General features: G+C 42.7%; 1 protein-coding gene across 1 annotated transcript; it reads right to left on the bottom strand.

Moving 5' to 3' along the window:
* Positions 1 to 3849: 3849 nt before the first annotated feature.
* Positions 3850 to 24991, bottom strand: LOC310797039 (tripartite motif-containing protein 16-like). Its single transcript, XM_083659314.1, has 7 exons — positions 24877 to 24991; positions 23863 to 24228; positions 23604 to 23699; positions 10745 to 10978; positions 7396 to 7555; positions 7235 to 7294; positions 3850 to 4625 (listed from the first exon to the last, which is right to left on the bottom strand). Exons 1-7 carry the CDS (start codon positions 24901 to 24903, stop codon positions 4075 to 4077), a joined length of 1494 nt encoding a protein of 497 aa, XP_083515440.1. The 5' UTR covers positions 24904 to 24991; the 3' UTR covers positions 3850 to 4074.
* Positions 24992 to 26246: the final 1255 nt, after the last annotated feature.

Below are 26246 nucleotides of genomic sequence, written 5' to 3'. Positions count from 1 at the left end.
TACTACTTAACTAATGCTATTAAGCCTTAATAGTGTGCAGTTATAAAGTGTTACCAAAGTCTGATATCGTGACAACCCTATAGGATGAATCAGTGTGACATCGCGACAACAAAAAAGCACTTCCGGGTGCCACTGCAGCAGAGTATGAAATATAGCTGAAATTTTTTGCCAAACAAATGTTAATATCTCAAAAACTATACATCACATCGCTTATATTTTGACATTCTTTCTGAGTGAGAGCAGAATATGTGAATTTAGTAAATAGTACAGCCTGCTAGAGTGAGACACACTCAAGGCTGGCTCCATTCCATAGGGTCCCATTATAAAGGCTGGAAAAAAGCAAAACTTAAACTGCGATTTGTCAAACAGTACATAATATAAATTAAAGCTGAATTAAGATAGAGTGATAAACGTGGTGACTCGTTTAAAATTTAAATGGCGTGTCTAGTTTAAAGTATGGAGAAGTAGTTACAGTTCAAAGAGGGCATGGTTTCTCCATGAACTGCTGTTTAAAGCAAACGGCAGTTGCAACCGGAAGTCTGTTGAAGCCATTTGTTTACCAACATCCTGATCCCTCATATTTAACACCAGGCAAAATAATAATAATAATAATAATAATAATAATAATAATAATAATAATAATAATAAAAAGGTATTGAAAAAGTATGGAATTTTTTCATTGAAAATGTGCATGAACCCTGGTCTGTCCATATGGATGTGCTGCTGCTGCTGCTGCTGTGAGAGAATCCAGCATTCACTACTACATTGAGCTCAGTTTGACGGTCAAAGTCGTAAGTGGAGCAGTCTGTGGTTTTGAGGCAAGAAATCCGTTAATCACTCATCTCAAGATGACGAAAACGAAAATACCACTCCTGTAGCCTATATTGCATTTCCTGTAAGAATTTGTGAACATTTTTACTTTACGTTCAGAGGCGTTCCCTGCTCGGGCCTCGACAGGATGTGGCCTGCAGAGTGACTCAAACGCAGTGAGGGGAGAAGGGGGCGGGGGCTTTCTGTAACAAGGTTTGTTGTAATTTACTGTTCCATCCTGTGCGGCTCTATCTCTGTGTTGCCAGGAGCTGTCAGGGTGCCCAACTACAGAAAAGCCATTGCTTGACAGTTCTGATGCGACCAAAACAGGTTTTCAGTTTTTTAGCGAGAAAGCAGCCATCTCCACCCAGGAACGAAATCACACGACGAATGACATGTTTCCTTGAACAAAAAAAATATTTTTTATTTTGCTATGACATGTATGCACGCTGATTTTGTTGACATTTTATTAGCTGTAGGCTACTCTTCTAAGGTCAACCCAGTCGGCAGAATAAAATGTTGGCAGTTTACGTTTCTGCAAGCCACATAATTAGCCTGGGTGAACCCAGCCTTCAACGTGACGTCACAGACTATGTCTGTAGGGTAAGTTTCTTATGTAACTGATTAGTACATGGAGGTCACGTGGAGGCTGGGTTTACCCAGGCCAGAGCTGTGTATATAGAAGAGTCATGACATCACCATTCACTCCGATGGACCAGTTTTTTACTCTCAAGAGTTCCAGGAAGTAAGGTCCATTAAGCAGCACTGTGGAGTTTCAGCAAAATGGACAGTTTGTGTTGTACTTTGATTTTTTTTTCTTTTTTTGAATCAAATTGTACATTATCAGCTTTATTTTAGCATTCAAAAGTAGCACAAGACCCCTTCCTGGCTGTTCATTGGGCTAATGAGTCACGCCTTTTGGTCCTCCGCTGACGCCAATCTCTCGCTAAATTGCTCTGACCCAGGCTAACGGATACGTAACATTCAACGTTTGTAAACCAAAGAATACATCGCATATCAATATTTCAAATGAACCAACATTTTCCAACGTAAATGTGAAAATGTCGGTTAATTTGAAAACAGTTTCCAGTTCAATTTAAAACATTATGCAAATAACAACTTGGTTATGCTAAGGCAACTAAAACAACTTTGCTACAATTTGGGTTAGGCTCACATAACAAAAAACCCCGTTGTGACTCATGGTTGAACTGTAGACTTTGAACACGCTGGGGATTGAATACGACCCTCCGGTGTGAAAGGCAAGTGTTTAAACTTTACAGTCTCCATCCCCCCTAACCACAATGCCCTTACTGGCCACCGCGCTATTTCAATAGCAGACTCGATGATGTTTATACGTTGATATACACATGTCTAGAAATGTTGATATGCAACATATTTTGGTTCACAAATGTTGACATTCAATGTAGAAACGTAAACTGCCAACAATTTATTCAGGCGACCAGGCTGCTAAGGTGAGTGGGCTGTGAAATAATGTGTGTGCGTGTGCGCGCACGTGTGTGTGTGTGTGTGTGTGTGCGCGCACGCGCTATATATGTGTGCTATATGTCAGTAGGAAGGGAGAGGAGAAGGATATGTATATGTAAGCGTGTGTCTGTGTGAATGCTACATATTAGTGTGAGGGGTCAACCTCCAAGCCCTCTGGTGCTGTGGGAACATCGGTTTTCTCTGCGCTGACATGGTCTTTATATAGCACTGGACCAGTGAAGGGCACAGACGAGGGGGGAGGGGGTGCTAGTCCAGGCCCACGGGAATCAGCGAGCAGTTTGAGATATTAAATGGCTGCCCTTTCACATAATCTCACTCTGGAGCCAAAATAGAACCACCACTTCTCCACGCTGTTTCAATAAATATTGAAATAATGCACACATACGAAAAGGGCTAGCCAGAATACATATTTTTAATAGCCAGAGAAAATACTGTTTCAGAAGAAGAAAAACACCAAAAATACATTTCTGTCGTACATCGATTCCCCTCGCACAGCATAGGAAGTTCACTAGTACATCAAAGAGGGACAAAACATTGCCAATCTATGCGTGGATGACCTCTGCAGAGAGGCCCAGGTGGAGACCGGAGCAGTGGCACAGTCAAAAGCACGGCACAGCCCAAGTGTGGTTAAAGCACGGCACAGCCCAGGTGTGGTTCAAGCACGGCACAGCCCAGGTGTGGTTCAAGCAGAGCACATGACTTTGGCTTTTTTTGTTTCCCCCCCGCAAGCATGTATGAGGCCTTCCTTGATTCTCCACATTATGAATACACATACCAAGAGAGCCAGGTGGCACTGCAGTGGGGAGGGTATAGAGAGCCAGGTGGCACTGCAGTGGGGAGGGGATAGTTCTCATGGAGCAAGCTAGTGCCCACTGAGTCTGTGTCAGCACTTCATAAAAGACCAAATCAGCAAACATGACGCATCAAAGTGAATAACATCAGCAAAAGGGGGGCACAGGAGGGGAAAATATACAAAGAAGACTGGTCCTCTGAATAAAGAGGAAGCTAGAAAGATGCTTAACCAAACATGGATGACCTTGGCACAGAATGCAGCTTCAGCCTAATGAATGATTTTAAAAAATCACAAAAGAGGCAAGGGAAGACAGCCGGGGTGGGCTTTTGGCAGCTTTTTCTGGCCGGGGCTTGGTGAACTGGTTGTGGAGATAGGACCTATTGACCGGGGCTTGGTGAACTGGTTGTGGAGATAGGACCTATTGACCGGGGCTTGGTGAACTGGTTGTGGAGATAGGACCTATTGACCGGGGCTTGGTGAACTGGTTGTGGAGATAGGACCTATTGACCGGGGCTTGGTGAACTGGTTGTGGAGATAGGACCTATTGGCCGGGGCTTGGTGAACTGGTTGTGGAGATAGGACCTATTGACCGGGGCTTGGTGAACTGGTTGTGGAGATAGGACCTATTGACCGGGGCTTGGTGAACTGGTTGTGGAGATAGGACCTATTGGCCGGGGCTTGGTGAACTGGTTGTGGAGATAGGACCTATTGGCCGGGGCTTGGTGAACTGGTTGTGGAGATAGGACCTATTGACCGGGGCTTGGTGAACTGGTTGTGGAGATAGGACCTATTGACCGGGGCTTGGTGAACTGGTTGTGGAGATAGGACCTATTGGCCGGGGCTTGGTGAACTGGTTGTGGAGATAGGACCTATTGGCCGGGGCTTGGTGAACTGGTTGTGGAGATAGGACCTATTGACCGGGGCTTGGTGAACTGGTTGTGGAGATAGGACCTATTCCTAATCCTTCACTCCCATAACTTTATTACCTCTGCAGATCCTAGATAATATCCTTGAGAATGATATCGCCCGATCAGCCCAATCCCAACATGGAGTGGCTGAGTGAACGTGGTGTAGGCTTTGTGGAGCAGGGTCATGGTGTCGCCGGTGACGCTATAAAAGGACAGAGTACCTGCCTCAGAATTCAGGTACACTCCCACTCTGGAGGAACGATCGCCTGACACTTTTGTTTTTACATTATTGTGTTGGAAAGTGTAGCCGCCATCTTTAGAACAAACTAAACTCCAGGACTTGTCATTACATCCAAAAAGTGAATCACTTGACGTTCTGCTGATGTCTTTGTATGAAACTGCTGCATACAGAGTGTTAACGTCCCACTGCACCTCCCAATAACATTGCCCGGACAAACTCTCTCTGCACAGCACTTGAGAGTTAGTAAACCTGTCTGAGTGAGCAGGGCGATCTTGGGTGTAAGATTCCATCGTCACTCTCCGGTTGTCTCCTGACAGGATGAGATGGTTGGAGACTGAGTTCTCATCCAGTGTGAGAGGACAGCAATCTGTCAGAAGAGCAAAAGCAGAAAACAATGTGACTAATGAGTATTGTTACGGACACCAGTTAACATCCATTTTGATCTTATTTCCCCCCCTTTCTATTCTTCTTCATGGAGCTGGTTTCTGAATATGAGATGATGGCAGCTATGCTCATGGTGGTCATATTTATTGGGTTATGCCACTGTGAGAGATAAAGACTGCATATCCCATGTTGCAGTGGGGTTCCACTGTGAGAGATAAGGACTACATATCCCATGTTGCAGTGGGGTTCCACTGTGAGAGATAAGGACTACATATCCCATGTTGCACTGGGGTTCCACTGTGAGAGATAAAGACTGCATATCCCATGTTGCAGTGGGGTTCCACTGTGAGAGATAAGGACTACATATCCCATGTTGCACTGGGGTTCCACTGTGAGAGATAAAGACTGCATATCCCATGTTGCAGTGGGGTTCCACTGTGAGAGATTAAGACTGCATATCCCATGTTGCAGTGGGGTTCCACCAGGGCCGCTGCTGGCCATTTGGGTGCCCTAAGCGTAATTGTTTTGTGGTGCCCCCCCCCCCCCGCTGCAAAACTTTCAATAACTGTCAAACGAAAGACTGCAAAATCATTAATTATGAACGATACTAGTGTATCTCACATTACATTACATGTGGCAAACAAACAATTGTTAGAATTACTGTACATGTCAGCAAACAAGCGATTGTTAAACTGTACATGCAAGCAGGGGCGGACTGGGATCATAATTCAGGCCGGACATTAGATACCAAGCAGGCCAGGCCGATATGGGCCGACGTGCGTGCCGGCGTCCAAAGGGCGGCAGCGAAAAATTTGGGCTGTTTGAAGCCGAATTTGGGCCGTTTGAAGCCCAATTTGGGCTGTTTGAAGCCAGATTTGGGCCGTTTGAAGCCCGATTTGGGTCGTTTGAAGCCCGATTTGGGCCAGTTGAAGCCAGATTTGGGCCGGTTGAAGCCCAATTTGGGCCGTTTGAAGCCCAATTTGGGCCGAGTCCAATTTTACAATGAGATGCACCCACTTTAACCCTGAATAAAGTAATAAAATCACTAGTAAACCAGTAGGCGGCGCCTGGCCTGCTGTTCAGTGAGTGGCCTGACTGAGGGCACCAAAAAAAAATCATCATGTGCCCTCAGTCACATGATGCCCTACGCAGTCTGCGTACTCTGCGTATAGTAGGGCTGTGGCGATTCACTTATCTCCCGATTCGATACTATCACGATTCTTGGGTGCCGATTCGATTTATATTGCGATTCTTAAGTATTGCGATTCTACGATTATTGCGATTCGATATTACGATTTATTGCGATTTTTGTTTATTTTTTTCTTTTCTTTTTTCAGTTTGTTTGCTTTTTTACACTAGATTAGAACATGGGAAAAGTAGAATCATACACTAGAGACTGTATATTATATCATGAGTAGGGCTGGGCGATATAGTTAAAAACAGGGGCGGACTGGGATCATAATTCAGGCCAGGCATTAGATACCAAGCAGGCCAGGCCGATATGGGCCGACACGCATGAAATTTGGGCCGTTTGAAGCCCAATTTGGACCGTTTGAAGCCAGATTTGGGCCGTTTGAAGTCCAATTTTACAATGAGATGCACCCACTTTAACCCTGAAGTGTAATTATTACTTCAGACTAACTAATAAAGTAATAAAACCACTAGTAAACCAGTAGGCGGCGTCTGGCCTGCTGTTCAGTGAGTGTGAGAGATAAATACTGCATATCCCATGTTGCAGTGGGGTTCCACTGTGAGAGATAAAGACTGCATATCCCATGTTGCAGTGGGGTTCCGGGTGTGTAAATGCTAATAATGGTAAATGGCATAATACAGCGCTTTTATCCAAAGCGCTTTACAATGAATTCACCCCTTCACACACACATTCACACACCGATGGCAGCAAGCTGCCACGCAGGGTGCTGGCACACCACCGGGAGCAATTTGGGGTGCAGTGTCTTGCCCAAGTAGGGCTGGGCGATAAAACAGACAGCAATATATATCGCGATAGACACGTCATCAATACAATAAAAATATGCTTTGATAGGGACGTTCGATAGAGCGCTTCCCTCTGCTCCGTGGCTCATATAGCCAATCATGTACCTTGTTACTACAAGTGCGCACCCGCCCCCGCTTATAAACAGCCAATCATATCCCTTGACATGGGCAGTGCTAGTGACACGAACAGCATGTTTGGTTTCACCCAGCAGATGTGATGTGGAGGAATTAATTGTCAATAAAAGGGCCGCCGAAAGCAGAACACCGTTGTAAACGTTACAAAGAATTAGATGCGAGTGAGTTTCAATTCATGTTAACGTAGATTGACGTGTTAACATTGTCAATGTTACGTGTTACAGACGGTAACGCTATTAATGGAACACATGTTATTAATGCATTCATATGTTGTACAGCAGGGTTTCCCAAATAGCGGCCCGCTATTTGGGCTATCTGTGAGGCCCGCGCTGGAATTGCAAAATAATAAAATAAATAAATACAGTGCACCTGAACGCAACATGCAAGCTACTCTCCCTATTGACCTGGCTATGAGGCCCTCCCCCCATTCATGTTGTACAGAGTGAAATATAATTGGCTTACAGCGTAAAAAGTCTTCTCTGGTTGGTGGCTCTGGTGGCTGTAAAACATCTACCAAAGACACTAGAATAAAGACAGAAAACAGAATCAGCACTTTGTAAATAGCGACATGTGTAAATCCACTGCATTGCTCTGAATGGATGTGTTGTCTTCCTGTCAGCTACCTGTGGCAGAGATCCTGGGCCAGGTGTCCTTCAGGATGTCCTCTAGTTTCTCTCTCAGGTCAGACACACATTCACTCACATCTCTGAAGTCATGTAGAGGATGAACAACAACACTAGGCAAGTCTGCAGACTCACTGGGACTGGAGAGAGACTGGAAACTCTGGAGAGTCCAGGAAGACAGACAGACAAACATTTAGAGGAAAGGAGAACAGGCAGCGATGTGTGTCATGACCCATGATATCAGTATTTTGTATGTAGTTGGGGTATATGCTATTGCTGAGCTCTGGAGACAGCATTATAGTAAATTGTTCAACTGTGTCCAGACTAAAGGCTCTCAAGTAGCTAATGTCGAAAGTGTAGATACTATCAAGACTCATGAGGTTCTTCAAGCTATTAAAAACCTATCAGTTAATAAATCAACAGGTATGGATTCTGTCTCCGCTGAACATCTTAAACTTGCAAGCCCAAGGTTAGCTCCACTTCTTGCCCTGTGCTTCACTGCCCTCATAGTCCATGGCTTCCTTCCAGACTCTATGATGACTGTGCTGCTGGTTCCAGTGGTTAAGGATAAAGCAGGAAAAGTGGGTTGCTCAGATAACTATAGACCTATCGCTCTTGCGAATATATTATCTAAAGTGGTTGAACGAATTATCCTGGAGAGGATCGAAGAATTGATTATTTCTACAGATAATCAATTTGGGTTTAAATCGAGACATGGTACGGATATGTGCATATATGTGTTAAAGGAATTGCTGAGTAACTATAAGAGAAAAAATTAATCTGTTTTTATGTGTTTTTTAGATGCGTCTAAGGCATTTGATCGGGTGAATCATGGGAAATTGTTTAAAAAATTGAGTGCAGCTGGTGTCCCTAAATAGATAGTTAGAATCCTGTCCTATTGGTATGCCCAACAGACCATGCAGGTTAAATGGGACAACAGTATGTCTGCTCCTTTTCATGTCAGTAATGGGGTGAGACAGGGGAGCATTTTGTCTCCTGTTTTATTCAATTTCTACATGAACGATCTATCATGTAAATTAAGCTTATGTAAAACTGGCTGTATGGTCGGCAGTACAGTGATGAACCATCTTATGTACGCGGATGATTGTGTCATTTTTAGCCCGAGCTCAGCCGGTCTGCAGCAGCTCCTTAACTCATTGAATGCCATGGACGTCCTTCGACGTCCAATTAAATAGTGACGTAGAATGCCACGGACGTCCTTCGACGTCCAATGCGTTTTTTGACGGTGGGACGTCGATCAAAGCCTTCCGCAGCTCCTGTACAACTATAGTAGCTATTGGAGGTGTATAACCTATTTTACGGACTCATTAGGTGGCGACAGTGCTTGCTCGGTGCAGTCCAGATTAGAGACAGGTCCGAGAAACAGCCTAAAAGCCGTGGATCAAAGACAAACCGATGCATGCTCCCAGAGCCATTTGCTCTGTCGCGGGAGCTGACATTGGCTCCGAACAGGAGTCAATCCGCGCTCACAACTGAGCCCCTCTGTCCCTGTCTGTCTGTCTGTCTGTATAGTTTCTCCACCCGATTAGCAGCCAGGAAAGCAGCCCCTGACGCCAAACCATTCAGCAATCCGGGTTGGCTCTTCCCTGCTGTGGCGCTGAGAGCCGACAGCAGCACACAAACGCAGCACTCCGAAAATATAATGGTTGCGTGAGGCTGTGTGCAGTGTGGGGAGGAGTTTACGGGGGGAGGGGGGGAGGGGGGTGGTGCACGCAGGGCATCACACAACAACTACGTCACTACATCAGAAAATATTATCTTCAGACTCAGTGAATGTGCTTGAAATGCTGCATTTCACAAAAGGCGGATTATCTCAGCTAATAATTTGAAAAGCCTGAAAACGCTGAAAACAACCTATCTTCTCCGGCTCATAACTAAAGAACGGAAAATGGTATCAATAAACTTTTTTTTGCTGATGATACAATAGAGCCAGCTCGTTCTTGTGCGTGTTCGGTGTTTACATAGTAATATCACACAATATTCTGTGGGCCTCGAGAAATCACTGAAAACGCTCTGAAAACTCTGGCACTGGGAGCATCCGTTCTCCAAAAGTGGCTGGCACTCAATGAGTTAATGTGTGCTCTGTGTTTGGGGAACAACAGGATGTAAAATATAACAATTCAAAAAGTGCTATTATGATTTGCAGAACCGTGGAAGATAGACGTATGACCTTTCCTGACTTTAAACTGTCTGGTAATGTTCTGAATGTCTGCAGTGAAGTGAAATATCTTGGTCACGTGATCACAGACCAACTGACAGAAGACGAGGACATTTATCGTCAGTGTCGTATGTTGTATGTACGAGCAAATGTATTGTCACGTAAATTTGGTTGTTGCACTGATGGAGTGAAGCTGACTCTGTTTACAGCGTACTGTTCACCTTTGTACACTGCACATCTGTGGTTGAACTATAAAAAAGCCAGCCTTCAGAGACTGCAAGTGGCATATAATGATGCTCTGAGAATACTGCTAAAAAGGTCCAGATGGACTAGTGCGAGTGAGATGTTTGTGAGTGCTGGAGTGAACACACTGCAAGCTGTCTTGAGAAATGTAATGTACAGGTTTATCTGTCGGCTAAATGATTCTGAAAATCAACTTGTTGTGGTGCTGGTGAACATTGCGTACAGTGCCACACGCTGCACGTCTCAGCTTTGGGAGCACTGGTATAGGTGTCTTTTAAAATGAGTCACTAGACTATTTTTATTTTGTGTTTTTCTTTTAATCTTTTTTGTATTATGTGTATTTGAATGTATTTTTGTATGGACCTTGAGTCTGCAATAAAGTCTATCTATCTATCTATCTATCTATAATTCCTTGGAATGAAAATAGTTCCTTTCTTGAATAATGCCGTTTATATTTGACTACATATCAGCTGAATCCAGCTCTGCGTTTTGAATAAATTAGGTAAATCATTGACAATTTCGGGATTAAACATGAAGCCAGACAAAATGACAAAAAGGGCCAGACTAAAGAATAAGCCAGGATGAATAAACAGTTAAAAACAAGTGTACACAGATTATAACCTGACGCTGCCAGATGGGGGCGGTGTTGGTTACACAGATCGGGGAGCATTTGTGATTATGTTTCTGAAATGACCAAAGTTCACCAGAGTATTCAGTTGTAGGATGTGTTGATCCTTCCATGTATGTGTTGTGGAGTGAGCTGGATGTTTATGGTGGTGGTTAGGTAGGGTCCATGGTCCCAATCTAACATCAACATGATATGAGGAGCAGCTGATATAGCACTGCAGGAAACCCCATGTGGAGATGTCAACAAATACATTCATTGTAAATAGTTGAAGTGCACTCAGAGTGAAAAGTGTGCGTTACCTGAATGAAGTGGATGTGGTCGTCAGCATGTGACAGCTGTTCCAGTTCAGTGTCTCTCCTCCTCAGCCTGGCAATCTCCTCCTCCAGCTGCAGCAGCAGTTCTTCAGCCTGAGCGACTGCAGTCTTCTCCTGGGCTCTGATCAGCTGCTCCACCTCCCTGTGTCTCCTCTGGAGGGAGCAGATCAGCTCAGTGAAGATCTGCTCACAGGCCTCCACTGCAGTCTGGCCAGAGCTCTGCAAGTACAAACAACATGGCGGCCCACCGGTTAGAGACAGTAATGCCAGCAAGCAAACACCCTCCTAACATGGGACTGAACAAGACACTGAAACCCCACCAGCTTTAGTAGCACTGTTCTGTAGCTGAGCTTGACCTCTGACCTCCCTGTGGAGGAGGGGACAGAAACACCCCTTCCCTATGGGGATCAGTGAAGCTCCACATTACATCCAACACCAAAATGTCCTTTCTCGGTACATGGCCCGGCCTCGCGCGATGCAGCACCATCATCAGGCATCAGGCCCAGCGCAGGTGGGGATTTGCATATCCATCAGGGCTACCAGATTTATGTCTTATATGATGCAATTGTCAAAAGAAGCCACGGTTAAAATGGTGCATTACCTTTAAGTTTGTCACAATAAAAGGCCTCCCACTCGTTTGTCAGTGGATCTATTTTATTATTAAGCAGCAGCAGCAGGAAATGTTTTCATCAGCTCAGAAGTGACATAACAGGGCTCTGATACTGTATGGCTGAAAGCGATGGGCAAACGATCAAATGAAGCAGATATCTTAAGTACAAACTGAAACACAGGAGAGAAACTACACTTCAAACCAGAGATTCAGTTTGAAGCTACAAAAGTACTGAGATACACCCTAAATACACCCCAGTTTAGGGGTCCTTGTTGATCATGATGCGAAAAGGTTTAAGAAGCAGTGCTTTAGCAGACACATTAGATCAGCGTTTCTCAACTGGTGGGTCGCGACCCAAAGGTGGGTCGCGGGGCCGTTTTGATTGGGTCGCGGACATTGGCCAATTTTTTTTTTTTAATTCAGATTATTGAAACTGGATTAGCCTGACCAGTTTTACTTGTTTAACAAGCTGAAGCATATGCTCTGCCTGTAATTCAAGAGAAGTCTGCCTTTTCATTTCATATTTAATTTTAGTTCAATTCAGATGATTGAAACTGGATTAGCATGGCCCCAGTTTAATTAAAAGTTATGACCAGTTTAACTAAAAAGCATATAGCCTGCCTGTGATTCCTTTTTATTTCATATTAGTTAAATTCAGACTACTGAAACTGGATTAGCATGACCAGGGCCCTATACTACAAATGTTGTATAAGAAGATCCAGGATCTGTCCCTTGATCCGGTTTGTCTAAACCAGATCAGCTCGATTGTAGTTAACTTGTACTACGAACGTCGATTGCCACTCGTTAACTCGAACCAGGTTTTTCTAATCAAGCTGTGAGCTCGTGCACATGAAAATGCCCGTGCACTGGAGCTCGTGCCCGCAAAAGAGGGGGGGTTTATAACAACTGCCAATCACAGTGCAATATGGACTGCTTCAAAACTCCTACAGCACCAGACACGCCTATTTCCTCATTGAATGAAACCGCAAATACAAATCTGCGTTGGATATTATTACTGTTCCCGAATGACTGTCTAAAGTGAGCACTTTTATCCACACCAGTAATTTCTTTGAAGAGCGGTTTCGTAGGCTATCTACAGCTCTCTATCTACAGTCTTTTGTGGAAGCAATGTGTAATCTATCTCAGTCCAAAATCCGTATGTATAGACCATTTAGGCTCAATGAATAATAATGATCTCATGATGTGTTTAGTCGCACTGATTGAATAATTCCTATAGGCTATCAATAAAAAAAAGAATGATAATAAAATAAAAAAATGCTTCTGAACTGAATCGACACGGTACGTGCGAGCATAGATTTAATTTATAAAAAATAGCCTATATAGGCTATTGTGAGGCAGAGTCGCATATCTCCATATTTCATATAATGATGCTGGAAATATGAAGTTCAATCACATCATACAGGCCAAAAGCAACACAGTTGCAGCTGCAAAATGCAGGAGTAGCCTAGATATGAATCATCTTAATATGGGATCGCCTGTGTGCAGGTGATCCAATATTAAATTGCTTAGATGTAGTAGGCTATTCTATCATGACCATTTCAATTCCAACCCAACGTCAGTCTCAGCTCCGTTGCGCACACGGGACCGTGCGCTTTGGAGATGTTTATGTAACCTTTTTATGCCAGTTTAGTGATATTTCTCCACTCACTATTCAGCTGCAATCGATCAGCGGGGTCAAACAACGTATCTAGGCTACTTGAGAGCACAAAAATGAATATATAAAAACAAATTCCAAAGTGGTAGGGCTTAATTAAAATGTAGCCTGCAACAAGTGCAAGGCTTTAGTCCTTGATTAATTCAACAACATTTACAATTCTTGCTCCTTCCTGATGGGAAAATCATCCAGAAAGGGGTTGGCCATTTTTCCAAACTGCTGATTCGATTGGTTCGTGGGCGGTGAATTTAAGGTCTAATCTTATCCTTGCAACCTAACCTGCTGCGGACCAGGTTAAGTGTGAAGCATAAGTTGCTATGGAAATATATGTCGGTAAGAAGTTAACTTGCTTTGTAGTACGGCTAAACCAGGTTTAAACCCAAACTTATCAGGATCAACCTAAATCTTGCTTTGTATTACAGGCCTCAGGTTAACTTGTTTTATTATTATTATTATTATTATTATTATTATTATTATTAACTTGTTTAAAAACATATAGGCATGTAATTCAAGATAAGTCTGCCTTTTATTTCATATAGTTCAAATAAGACTTTCTGAGCATGACCAGTTTGACTTGTTTAAATTTAAAAACATATAGGCCTGTAATTCAAGTCTGCCTTATTTCAATTGGTTTTTAGCCCTAGTTGCACTTCTGTTGCACTTTTTTGTTCATTTGAGGTTTATAACAGTGCATGAAGTCATTGTGTATTAAATTAATGCGCTATTTTTTGTGCAATAAATTTGAGTGGTTTAACACGTTCACTGCCGTAGACGAGATATCTCGTCAAGCAGAAACCAACGCTTGACTGCCGTGGACGAGATATCTCGTCAAAAAAAAAAAAAAAGAAATTTGACGGTGGGACGTGGATCAACGCCCCCCACGTCTCCTATAAAAATATGGGAGCCACCGAACGTGTACAACCCATTCCACCGACCCACTAAGTGGCGACAGTGCTCTCCAGACTAGAAAAAGCCGAGCCAAAACTGCAGGGGAACGCGCGAGGAAACCATTCTCATACTGTAAAATGGATTGGCGAAAACGCTTTCGCTTTCGCACTGAGAGCTGGCGGTGGGGGATTGCAAATTTGCATAATAGATTATGGGTGCAACACACTTTGAAACACGGGCAGAAAGCCCACAATCGCACGCAGCTTCATTCCAGCTGAGCTCACAACCGAAACGAACGAGCCCCATGCAGACTCGCCCAAAGAGCAGCCGCCAGCAGCCAGGCAGCACAGACAGGCAGAGCCTCGCTTGTACCGCTGCAGCCACGGAGGGAGGAGAACACACACGGAGGGAGGAGTTTGAAGGAGAGGGGGGTTTCCTGCTGCTATGAAGGAAATGACTGTTGATAGATTTCTCTCCTCAGATCTATGGTTTTTTGATTAAACATTTCCCCATAGGTCCAGTTTGGACTCAACAGAAGGCGGATACTCCAGAATGGCGGCCCAACATGCTGATATGAAGCATATGCATTTGTTAATTCAAATATATCTTTAATTATGTTTTAAATGTTCTGTTCTAGGTCTCGGAGGAGCTGCTGTGAGTTTGTGTTTAGATAAACTTTCTCCCTTTCTCACAGGGGGACAAAAGGCCATGGAGAGGGAGGTCTAAAGGACTCAAGCGTAATGATCCAACTGCACCAGGATGTCAGTTAATGAGTTCAACAGATGGTTAAATGGTTCTTGTTATCTAAGGATGGTCTGTTAACCTTTAATGGATATATGGTCTCTCTTCAGTCACTTTGGGATAGGACTGGGAAACAACATAGAGTTTATGGCGTTTCTCTAAGATAAATGGTTACAAGAGCATTAGGGGAACATTCCACAGGATGCCTCAGTAGGCAGAAGCTATCTGGAAAGGAAATCAACACTATGCATTTAACAATCTAAATGAATGATGGTTTTCTCTCATGATTGACTGTTGTTGCTTATTATTCAATATATATCCTACTGATTGACTGAGTGGTTTTGATATCTGATATGAAATAAAGTTTAAGAGCATACATTAGATGCGCTGATTTTTCCACAGAGAAAAGAAGACATGCTCAAGTTCACAGCACCAATGAGAGGAACCATGATTCGAATCTCAGACGGCTCGGCGTTGGTCTTTGGGAATATTGGATGCTCAGCAGAATATATATTGGTTATCTTATGAGAATAGAGTGTGTTTAGATCAGTCTGATGTTGTATTTCTGTGTTTTGAATAACTTCAATTTGTCCCACTTGCTGCACGATAGGAGAGTGCTATCATATTTAGATAAATAATAGCCTATGGTTATTATTGTAAGCAAATGGAAAATAAAGGTATAGTCGAATTAGTGGATAAGTGGTAATTGATAAGAGTTTCTCATCCAGGTTAAACAGGGTGAGTTTTTCTCTGTTTTGTTGAATTTAACTTTTGAAACTATCTCTTCTCTTTTTATACTCATAGAGTGGTTTTAGACTAAAGAGATAGTAAGTCTGAACTGTAAGATGTTTAAATCCAGTTTAGACTGGGATTAGCCCAAATATAGCTGAATTTGATTCATATCCAGAATATAGTTTAAGTTTATTTAGTCTAACAATAACCTTACATAATGTTCTAAACCATAGGACTTTAATAGGTAAATAGCTAAATTAGCTGACCCAAATATAAGTTGAAAATAGGAATTTAAAGTAAATATATTAACAGATGCTTTGGTAGATAGGAACCAATAGATAACTATTTCAAGGAGAAGGTTAGTGTGTGACCTCCAGTGGAAGCCAGGTCACAGGATGTGGACAAGAGGGGGAGAAAAACACGCCGGCCAAATAGGAGTGACAGAAGGGAGAGATCATATGACCAACCAATACCAGCACAGCAGTGAAGGATGACACTAGATGGAGGAGGAACCATACCGGAAGACAGACGCCCCCAAAGGAAATGTAGTTTAAAAGGACACGCAAAAGATAAGGGAGGGGTCGGTTTGCAGGGGTCTTCTTTTGACCTGCTACATATTTTGCTGTGAGGGAAAGACCACTGGAAAATCCACCTCAGAGATCTCTGATGGGGTAATATAAATACTTGACCTGTCTTTGTACTGAATATGCTAAATCCTCTATATAAAATAATGTTCTAAATATCAGAATTGCTTGTTGTATTGATTTTTCATATATCTGGAATGATTGGACACACTGGAAAGGTATTAACATATGTCACACCTTCTGATTGGAGTGGGCACTTTTTAGCTAGGTTGAACGAGGTACAGAGAAATCCTTTCCATCAAATGGCGACCCCGACGTGATTAGAATCCAGAGAAAAAAGCAAGCATTCTGATCAAGCATTTCAGGAAAACAGTGGCTTAACATCCCGGGAAAATATCAATAAAGGGTTTACGGATTACCTTTTTCATAAAAATATCTGCATTGGCTATTCTAAATTATTGTTACACTAACTGGATTCCACAAATGCTGTAATTTATCAATCAAATTTAGTAACCGTACAAAGCTGGTCAGACACGTGTTTTGATATTTTGGAAAGATTTGTAAAGTGACCGAGCGCGTGTGAGGGTCGTAATTAACCCCAAGACCATTGCCCATGACCGAGCACGTGTGAGAGAAGTGATTAATCTCAAGACCATTGTCAGACCGAATGCATGTGAGGCGAATAGTACATTATTATTATGATAATACTAATTTTCCAAGACCATAGCAAAATGTGTTATTTATACAGAACCGGCGTGTTCTGGGGGAGTCCGTTTTGTACAGAGAGCATTAATGCTCAGGTTTTTGCATTTTATTGTAATATATCTTGAAGGTTTTGGTATAATATGAATTGTGAAAAAATCAGCTAACTAAGATCATAAAAGATTATATAAAATGGGGAAGAAATAACACTGAATTGTCTAATAATAGTAATATTAATATCCATATTTTGAGTTGAATTTTAGATTCTTCCAATTTATGTTGCTATGTAAATTAGACACAAAGGTTTATGCTATAAATTCAAACAACAAGGTGAATTTAATGCAAGATTAGGTCACGTTGGGTTAGTATTCCTTTGTATTTTTGTGTTATACTGCTTTATGATCCATAACTTTGCTGTAAGTTTGAGAAGAAGAGAATGAATGTAAATGATTTTTAAATTCACTGTGCAGGGACGCCTGTCACAGTGGAACGGTAATATGTAAGAGTATAGTACATTAATAGAATCAACAGTAATTTGACGCTTATGAAAACTGTTTGTGGAAGAAAATACACCATAGTTGATGCGCGCAGCTTCTAACCAAGGGTCCGGGTGCAGCCAAAAGGCCGCGGGTGTGATGATGCTGGCACTTTTGCGGTCTGAGTGGGCTCTGGAATGTGGCAGGAGAAGTCTGTGAGGAAACGCCGCCCCGTCTGGCAGGCGGAGAATGGTAGATAGCCTAATATTGTTAATAAATGGCAAATTTGGTCATGGAATGTGACCTCCAAATTATTCAATTTATTGGAGAACAATTCGAGTATTAAGCGATGTTTGGCTATTTCACTGAGCATTAGGCTTGCCGTTACCAAATAGCCTATTAGATTATTGATTATATTTGGCTGCATGCGCGGGATCACTGAGGTAATGTTATTTTAAAATAAGAGCCTTTGGCAAGCAAATTCTGAGGAATCGATATTTGATCAAACTGCGTGAATAACATGTTTTTTGGCCAAAACGTGGGATCCTTTCCCTCGGTCTGGCCTACGCCCTGCACCCTAAATTTGCGGCTAGGCCGTCCTGCAACACGGGCGTCAGTAGGCCGTCGTGAAGTCAGCTCACACTTACAGTAAAACGACCATGGAGCCGGGATTAATATTGCATGAAATAAGTCACGCTATGCATAAAAGCGAGTCTGAAAATCAACACCGCAGTATTGTAGTAATTATAGTAAACGATTGACTGTTAAATCAAAACAGACATCGACAACCTTTATTTAGTTTTTGTCTGCCTGTTAGTCTGTCTGTCTGTCTGTTTGTTTGTCTTTTATCTATTGGTCGCTGGCAGTGCAAACTTTGCATGTCGTTGGGCAGTGTGTGCCCTCAGTCTGGATTTGAGTGTGTGTGTGTTTGCTCATGTGTGGCGCTTCCATGATGATCAGGATCGCATCACACTTTTCGCATTTCTCTGAGTTTTGCCTCTCCTCCGTCCGTCTATGTGTTAACTCTGTAAAGCAGTAGCAGGCAGAATCGATTCACTTGTAGATTGGCTGAGCAGCATCACGTGTGATGAGATACAGTGTATGCATTGGTCTGTGAGCTTCCTGACAGATAAACCTGTAGTACCGTAAAGGCTAGAAAAGCCTGTGCCGGTTAGAATGAAGACGCTCCGTGAAAATGTAACTATCTAATGATTTGTTTGTTATAGGGCTCGGTCCGGATGGAACGGCGTCTAGGTCTGGATGTGGACCGCTTGGAAAAACGCTATGTTTGTTGTTCTTGGGAGGGGGGTTTGAGGCGCTGTGTTGTTTGAGGTGAATGTGTGTGTCTGTATGCCTGTGCTGATAGGAGAATGGAGAGTGTGTGTGTGTGTGTGCGCGAAAAGGGGAGAGCATGTATGTACCGTATGTATGTTTGTGATTGAGTGTGTCTCGCGTTACTTTGGTAATGTACAGTTTGATCCAAGGGGGAACTTGTAACACCAAACTGTCTGTTTTGCTGCTTGTTTAGTCCAGGACCTTGTTTCCTGGATCTGTTGAGAGGTGGAGGGGGGCTGCTCCGTGCGAGCTCCGTTCTGTTCAAGGTCTATATGATAAGTGAAGTGACCATGCGCAAAGACTGGGCGTGTCTAAAAACACACCATGTCCAAGAATGTTGTCCCTTGAGAAGGTCAAAGAGGGCAGCCCTTTCCTAAGGGTGGGGCTGCACGAGTGGGGTAGGCTCTTGAGCAAGGCATTACATCAGGGCAGCGTTGCTGTAAGTGGCTGATTATGTAGGCTATAAGTTCCATGTTTGAGTTGATTTGAGTGTGATAATATGAGATAGATAGGATTTTATGTTACTGCATGAGTGATGGGTAGATGCCGGTAGTAAAATTTGATGTTGTGAATGCATTTAGTGGTGTAAGGAGACAGATAGGATTTAAGTGGGTTGGTATGAGTGATGAAGTTTGTGTAATGTGGGATTTTATGTGGATTGGGAATACAATGCTGATAGTATGGGGCGTGAACGTTCATTGTTTCTATGGAGAATGAAAGCACTGATTATAATATTTAGATTGGCGAAATGGTGCTGTGTTTTGTCGGTGTGGCTGTGATATGGGAAGTGATGTCTGTTACTCGTTTGAGGTGTCAATTGATCTAATGATTATTGATAGTTGTTTGATTAATTTAGACCAAAGGGGGGTCCCCATACATTGTGGAATGCATGGTGAATGAATGCATAGAATATAGAATGGACCCAGATGGAGGGTTAAATCTCAGCAAAACACACTGACGACGTGTCAGATATAATGAGTTATGAAAAATAGATTGGAATGGGAAAGTACAGCAGTGGGGAACACTGAATACTGCACATCATTATATAGTAATACTCACTGAATAGGAAGTTTGCAGTGACACATAAAAGAACAATAGTTATATGATGAGTTTGTTTAGTTGACAACTTTGCATAAATGAAGGGTTTGTTGATTAACTTGAAAATTCTCTTTGTCGTCCCTATAGAAGAACTAGCTCAAACCCAGGTAAGATACACTATCATTTTTCCGTTTGAGAAAAGCTACACATAGTTAAATTTATACTAAAAGTACGCTGGAGAGGTTTTTAAAAGTATTTATAAATAAGTCAATGCCCTCGGAGGACAGACAGTCTTGAGTTTGCGTTTGGAGTATTTATGAACAATGTTGGCCCTCACTGTTTTACCTAGTGGGGTTATGCCATCCCCAAAATTACTCAAGTGAACTGCCAGGGGTCTAGCCCGCCCCTCCCCCACTCACAGCACCTTCTGGGGTTACCCTCCGCCCCATTGTTTATTGCCACAAGTCTACAAGGTCGGTACATTGTCACTCTGTAAGCTATGAATGTTCACTCAGGAGTCATCTTGTTTATGAGGATGCATTGCAATCAAATTATAAAAGTAAACAATTGGATATATACTCACAGAGTATCTCAAACATTATCTGCCGTACGTGCGTACTTGTTGTACTAATAAAAATAGAAGAAATTATTTTGTCTAAAATACAGGCACATTGTGAAATCAAATGTTTGCAGCACAGGTCCAATCTTGAGTATGTGGGTTTCATTTTTGCATAGTGCGATCTAAGCAAATAGTCTTATGCACTTATATGGGTGCAAATTGGGACAAGGGGGCAACCAAATTATGACAAATTAGGAAAATGAATACATGCACTAATGGTTAAGTTGTGTTTGTGCTGAGGTTTAATATTGTCTATGTGTTTACCCAGGAAGTGGGTTCCAGGAGAGCTATGGGAACAGTTATGTTACTGAATGAACTGAATGTTGTCGTTAGGGGGGTTTCAATGGGGCTTATGTTAGATTCAGTACCAAGCCAAGTTGAAGAGCCAAGTTGAAGAATATGTTTAAAATAACTCAAATCATAGTGCTAATATAATATGCTATGTTCCAGGAAAATATGTAATTGGACCGTCCGATGCTGCCATGGGACGAGATCAATAAGTAGGTGGTTTTACACCTCTATTGGAGGTGTAAAAAGGGGGATTGATAGATTTCTCTCCTCAGATCTATGGTTTTTTGATTAAACATTTCCCCATAGGTCCAGTTTGGACTCAACAGAAGGCGGATACTCCAGAATGGCGGCCCAACATGCTGATATGAAGCATATGCATTTGTTAATTCAAATATATCTTTAATTATGTTTTAAATGTTCTGTTCTAGGTCTCGGAGGAGCTGCTGTGAGTTTGTGTTTAGATAAACTTTCTCCCTTTCTCACAGGGGGACAAAAGGCCATGGAGAGGGAGGTCTAAAGGACTCAAGCGTAATGATCCAACTGCACCAGGATGTCAGTTAATGAGTTCAACAGATGGTTAAATGGTTCTTGTTATCTAAGGATGGTCTGTTAACCTTTAATGGATATATGGTCTCTCTTCAGTCACTTTGGGATAGGACTGGGAAACAACATAGAGTTTATGGCGTTTCTCTAAGATAAATGGTTACAAGAGCATTAGGGGAACATTCCACAGGATGCCTCAGTAGGCAGAAGCTATCTGGAAAGGAAATCAACACTATGCATTTAACAATCTAAATGAATGATGGTTTTCTCTCATGATTGACTGTTGTTGCTTATTATTCAATATATATCCTACTGATTGACTGAGTGGTTTTGATATCTGATATGAAATAAAGTTTAAGAGCATACATTAGATGCGCTGATTTTTCCACAGAGAAAAGAAGACATGCTCAAGTTCACAGCACCAATGAGAGGAACCATGATTCGAATCTCAGACGGCTCGGCGTTGGTCTTTGGGAATATTGGATGCTCAGCAGAATATATATTGGTTATCTTATGAGAATAGAGTGTGTTTAGATCAGTCTGATGTTGTATTTCTGTGTTTTGAATAACTTCAATTTGTCCCACTTGCTGCACGATAGGAGAGTGCTATCATATTTAGATAAATAATAGCCTATGGTTATTATTGTAAGCAAATGGAAAATAAAGGTATAGTCGAATTAGTGGATAAGTGGTAATTGATAAGAGTTTCTCATCCAGGTTAAACAGGGTGAGTTTTTCTCTGTTTTGTTGAATTTAACTTTTGAAACTATCTCTTCTCTTTTTATACTCATAGAGTGGTTTTAGACTAAAGAGATAGTAAGTCTGAACTGTAAGATGTTTAAATCCAGTTTAGACTGGGATTAGCCCAAATATAGCTGAATTTGATTCATATCCAGAATATAGTTTAAGTTTATTTAGTCTAACAATAACCTTACATAATGTTCTAAACCATAGGACTTTAATAGGTAAATAGCTAAATTAGCTGACCCAAATATAAGTTGAAAATAGGAATTTAAAGTAAATATATTAACAGATGCTTTGGTAGATAGGAACCAATAGATAACTATTTCAAGGAGAAGGTTAGTGTGTGACCTCCAGTGGAAGCCAGGTCACAGGATGTGGACAAGAGGGGGAGAAAAACACGCCGGCCAAATAGGAGTGACAGAAGGGAGAGATCATATGACCAACCAATACCAGCACAGCAGTGAAGGATGACACTAGATGGAGGAGGAACCATACCGGAAGACAGACGCCCCCAAAGGAAATGTAGTTTAAAAGGACACGCAAAAGATAAGGGAGGGGTCGGTTTGCAGGGGTCTTCTTTTGACCTGCTACATATTTTGCTGTGAGGGAAAGACCACTGGAAAATCCACCTCAGAGATCTCTGATGGGGTAATATAAATACTTGACCTGTCTTTGTACTGAATATGCTAAATCCTCTATATAAAATAATGTTCTAAATATCAGAATTGCTTGTTGTATTGATTTTTCATATATCTGGAATGATTGGACACACTGGAAAGGTATTAACATATGTCACACCTTCTGATTGGAGTGGGCACTTTTTAGCTAGGTTGAACGAGGTACAGAGAAATCCTTTCCATCACTGTTCAAAACTATTGTTTAGATGTCTGACGTCTTACGCCAAAAATAAATGGTTAAAGTGACTGTTCTATCGAATTTCACAAAAAGCCATTTATCTCAGCTTAAATTTTCAGACGCTGAAACCATGCTGTATTCAACTGCTAATGTCTACATAACTACTAACTCTACAAACTAACTCTTTTAGACAGAGAAAGCACACATTCTATTAGTTCTTTTGAGATATTTTGTGTTCACAAAATCTTAGCAGAAAATAATCCTCGGCCCTTGAAAGATGAGCCAGAATCCTAAAAAAAAAAACTTGGCAGAAGCTACCTACAGTAAAAAAAAAAACTGCTGGCAGTGAGTGTAGTCGCAGACTGAAGTTCAATCATGGAAGACCAAATAAGGCATTAATAGAGCACCCCATGCTGTCATAACCCTCAGCCCAAATGACGTCACTAAATGACGTCACCATCTCCGACGTCACCTTCTCTATGACGTCACCTTTGCAGCGTGACGTCAGTTGCCCAAATGACGTCAGTTATGACATCATAAATGCCCTTCTCCCGGTACTATATAAGGCCCCCATCACCACAGCTTAAATCACACTCGTGCAGTCATCACTCACCTTGTGTCAGCATCACGCATCCATCCAGCATCTCCAGGCAAGAAGCTTCATCCCACCACCTCCCCCAGATCACCACCAATGTTATGACTCCCGTTGGAAACAGATCCCCTCAGGGGGGATGTCCTATCTCTTACAGCACCGACGCCTGTCCTATCTCTTACAGCACCGACGCCCTCTCTCATAAGCAAGAGGAGCGTCACATCATGGAGTCATACGCCATACTATTCTGATTCAATAAAGTTTGTTAAAATTATATTAAGAGTCTCTCATGATTGAAATGTGTTAAAAAAGAAATCTGAAATTTGGGTCGCGACTTCATGACAAGGAAAATAGTGGGTCCTGATGCTACACCAGTTGGGAACCACTGCATTAGATCATATGCTGTGCTCCCATCACACCTTGAGACGCTCCACAGCCTGACTCAGCTCCTTCAGCTCCCTCTCTCTCTCCTGGACTCTCTCCTGGACTCTCTGCTGACTCACCATCAGCTGTTTCTGGAATATCAGGAAGTGTTTTCTCACTTGCATTTCTAATTACCATGAATGTTACACTGGATAATGAATCATAGTTCAAAAGAGGAAAACATGAAAATATTTATTTTTCAATTAATATTGTTTAATGGCCACAGATGTTGTCAACAACTCATTTTGGTCCTACCTGTTTCTCAACTCTCTCTGCAGCAACGGACACTGTATTGTGTCCCTGATGCTCCTCGATGGCACACGGATAGCAGACACACTGCTGGTCTTCGCGACAGTAGAGCTCCATCAGCTTGTCATGCTTGGAGCACATCTTCTCCTGCAGCGGGGCCGTGGCTGAGACCAGCTTGTGCTTCTGCAACACAGGAACGCTGTAGTGAGGCTGCAGGTGAGCTTCACAGTAAGAGGCCATGCACGCCAAGCAAGACATGGTGGCTTTGCTGCGTCTGGTCCCGCTGCAGAAATCACAGGCCACATCTGCTGGGCCGGCACAGGCCAGAGCAGCAGAGGGAGAGGCCTGCTGGACGCCCGTCTTCTCCACAACCTGGGAGGAAAAGACAAGAGATGTCATTCACTGACGAGCAGTGTTGGGCAGTAATGCATTACTCAAGTCTGTAACTGTAATTGTATTACCGGTACTTTCCCCAGTAACAAGTAGTGTAAGGGGGTTTCAATTTCCAAAAACAGTAATTATATTACAGTTACTAATCGAAGTAACTTTCAAGTGATGCAGTGTAGGAAACTTAAAAGATATATTTTGGGGGCACATTTTGGGTTTCCAAATTCCAATCATGGAAGTTTGAAACCCTCAGTAGTGTTTTGCTTGCACCTATGTTTACCCTGCCTTTTCGACACAAAATGGGCCCCTGGATCATGGTTTTTTTAGGGCATTCTGAGATTTATGGTGCATTTCTGCCCTTGCCCCTGGCTAAATTACACTTATTACTAGTACATATCACATCAGATTGGTATTAGATAGGTATGCATTCATTGCCAGCAGTTTGGCTGATTGTTAACTCCTGCGAGCTGGCTAAACAGGTACTACATTGCGATGGTAATGTTGGCCAACGAGTAAGCTAACTAGCATTAAGGTGGCTAATTTCATAGCCTAGCTCTAGCTCGTCACTGTCAGTGACGAGCAGGTTATGGACTGCTACGATTGTCCACTTCCGAACTTATTTGTCCAGCCCACCTCAGGCAGCATGTTGTTCCTTTCCATGGATGTATTATAATTTATAATAACGTTCCTTTCTCTGAAAACATGCGCGGAAGAAGGAAGGGGTTGGACTTTCTGCTTCTTCTTCTTCTTTCTTATTTCCGGCAGTGTAAACGCTACATGGCGTATTACTGCCCTCCTCAGGTTCTATACTTCAACTACGCCCACAATTGAGAAAAAATTAACTACGCATAAATAAATAAATAAAAATAAACATTATATCCTCTGGTACAACTCTGATTCATGCAGAAATTTCAGCACTGCCTCTGTGATCAACTGGTGGTTCTTATTCTTCAGGCCAAAGAAAGATTTTAGAGAGAAAGAAGAAACTCCTAATACTGTTAACCTCTTATAAAAGATTTCCCTTTCTTTTCTTTCTCTTCTGTTACATTCTAGAAAAACATGCTTGACAGTTTCAGGCTCTCCACACTCACACCGCCCATCTGGATGTTTTCCCACAATGATTAGGTACTATTCAATGCACAATGGCCAAGCCTCAGTCTACATATTGTAGCGATGTGGGTTTGTCAGTAAACATGGGTTTGTCTAGTTGTCACGTTAGTTTGGGGTTGACATGTCTGTGGGGATTTACGGGGGTACGTAAAGACAGCAGACCAGCCAGTGGGTGTGGTGGAGAGAGGGGTTCACCTGTGATTGGCTGGGGGAAGGGGGGATCTGAACGAGAGAGTGTCAGCTCGGGGTTGTTGATGTGGGAAGCCTGAGGGAGAGGGCTGTGTGTGTTGGGAGCTGCGGAGCTAGGAGAAGCTAGCTGGGTTTGGGTGTGTGTTGTGGGGTGTTGGTTTTGGCGTGGACCACGGCTGACAGTGGTCCCTGGTTATAGCGATCCACAATAAAGTGCGGTGACAAGAACCTGACTCTTCGGCGGCTTTGTGGGATTACTACATTGGTGTCAGAAGTGGGATTACTACATTGGTGTCCAGAAGTGTAACTACGAACTTTGGTCGCTCGTCTCGCACGAGGTTCCAGCTAGCTGCAAGCTAACTGAGCTGGATTCGCCTCGGGTAGTTAGCTGAGGTGCTAACGTTGAACACGGACTGTTACAGCTCGCCGCGGAGGTTCCAGCCAGCTGCAAGCTAATTGGGCTGGATTTCCCTCAAGTAGGTCGGCTTGAATGCTACAGTTGGCGTGTGAGGAGACGGCGCGGAGGAAGGTCGAGGAAGAAGAAGCTACAGAGTGAAAATTAACGCCTTGGAGGATCGGCCAGGGGTGGGCGGCTAGCTGTGTCTGCTAGCTGCTGAAAGGTTAGCTGTGTCTGCTAACTGCTGAAAGGTTAGCTGTGTCTGCTAACTGCTAAGAGGTTAGCTGTGTCTGCTAACTGCTACGAG

Source organism: Poromitra crassiceps (assembly GCF_964638095.1).
Source record: "Poromitra crassiceps genome assembly, chromosome: 2".
In the NCBI taxonomy this organism is placed as follows: Eukaryota; Metazoa; Chordata; class Actinopteri; order Beryciformes; family Melamphaidae; genus Poromitra; species Poromitra crassiceps.
This window is presented reverse-complemented; position numbering and strand designations above follow the sequence as displayed.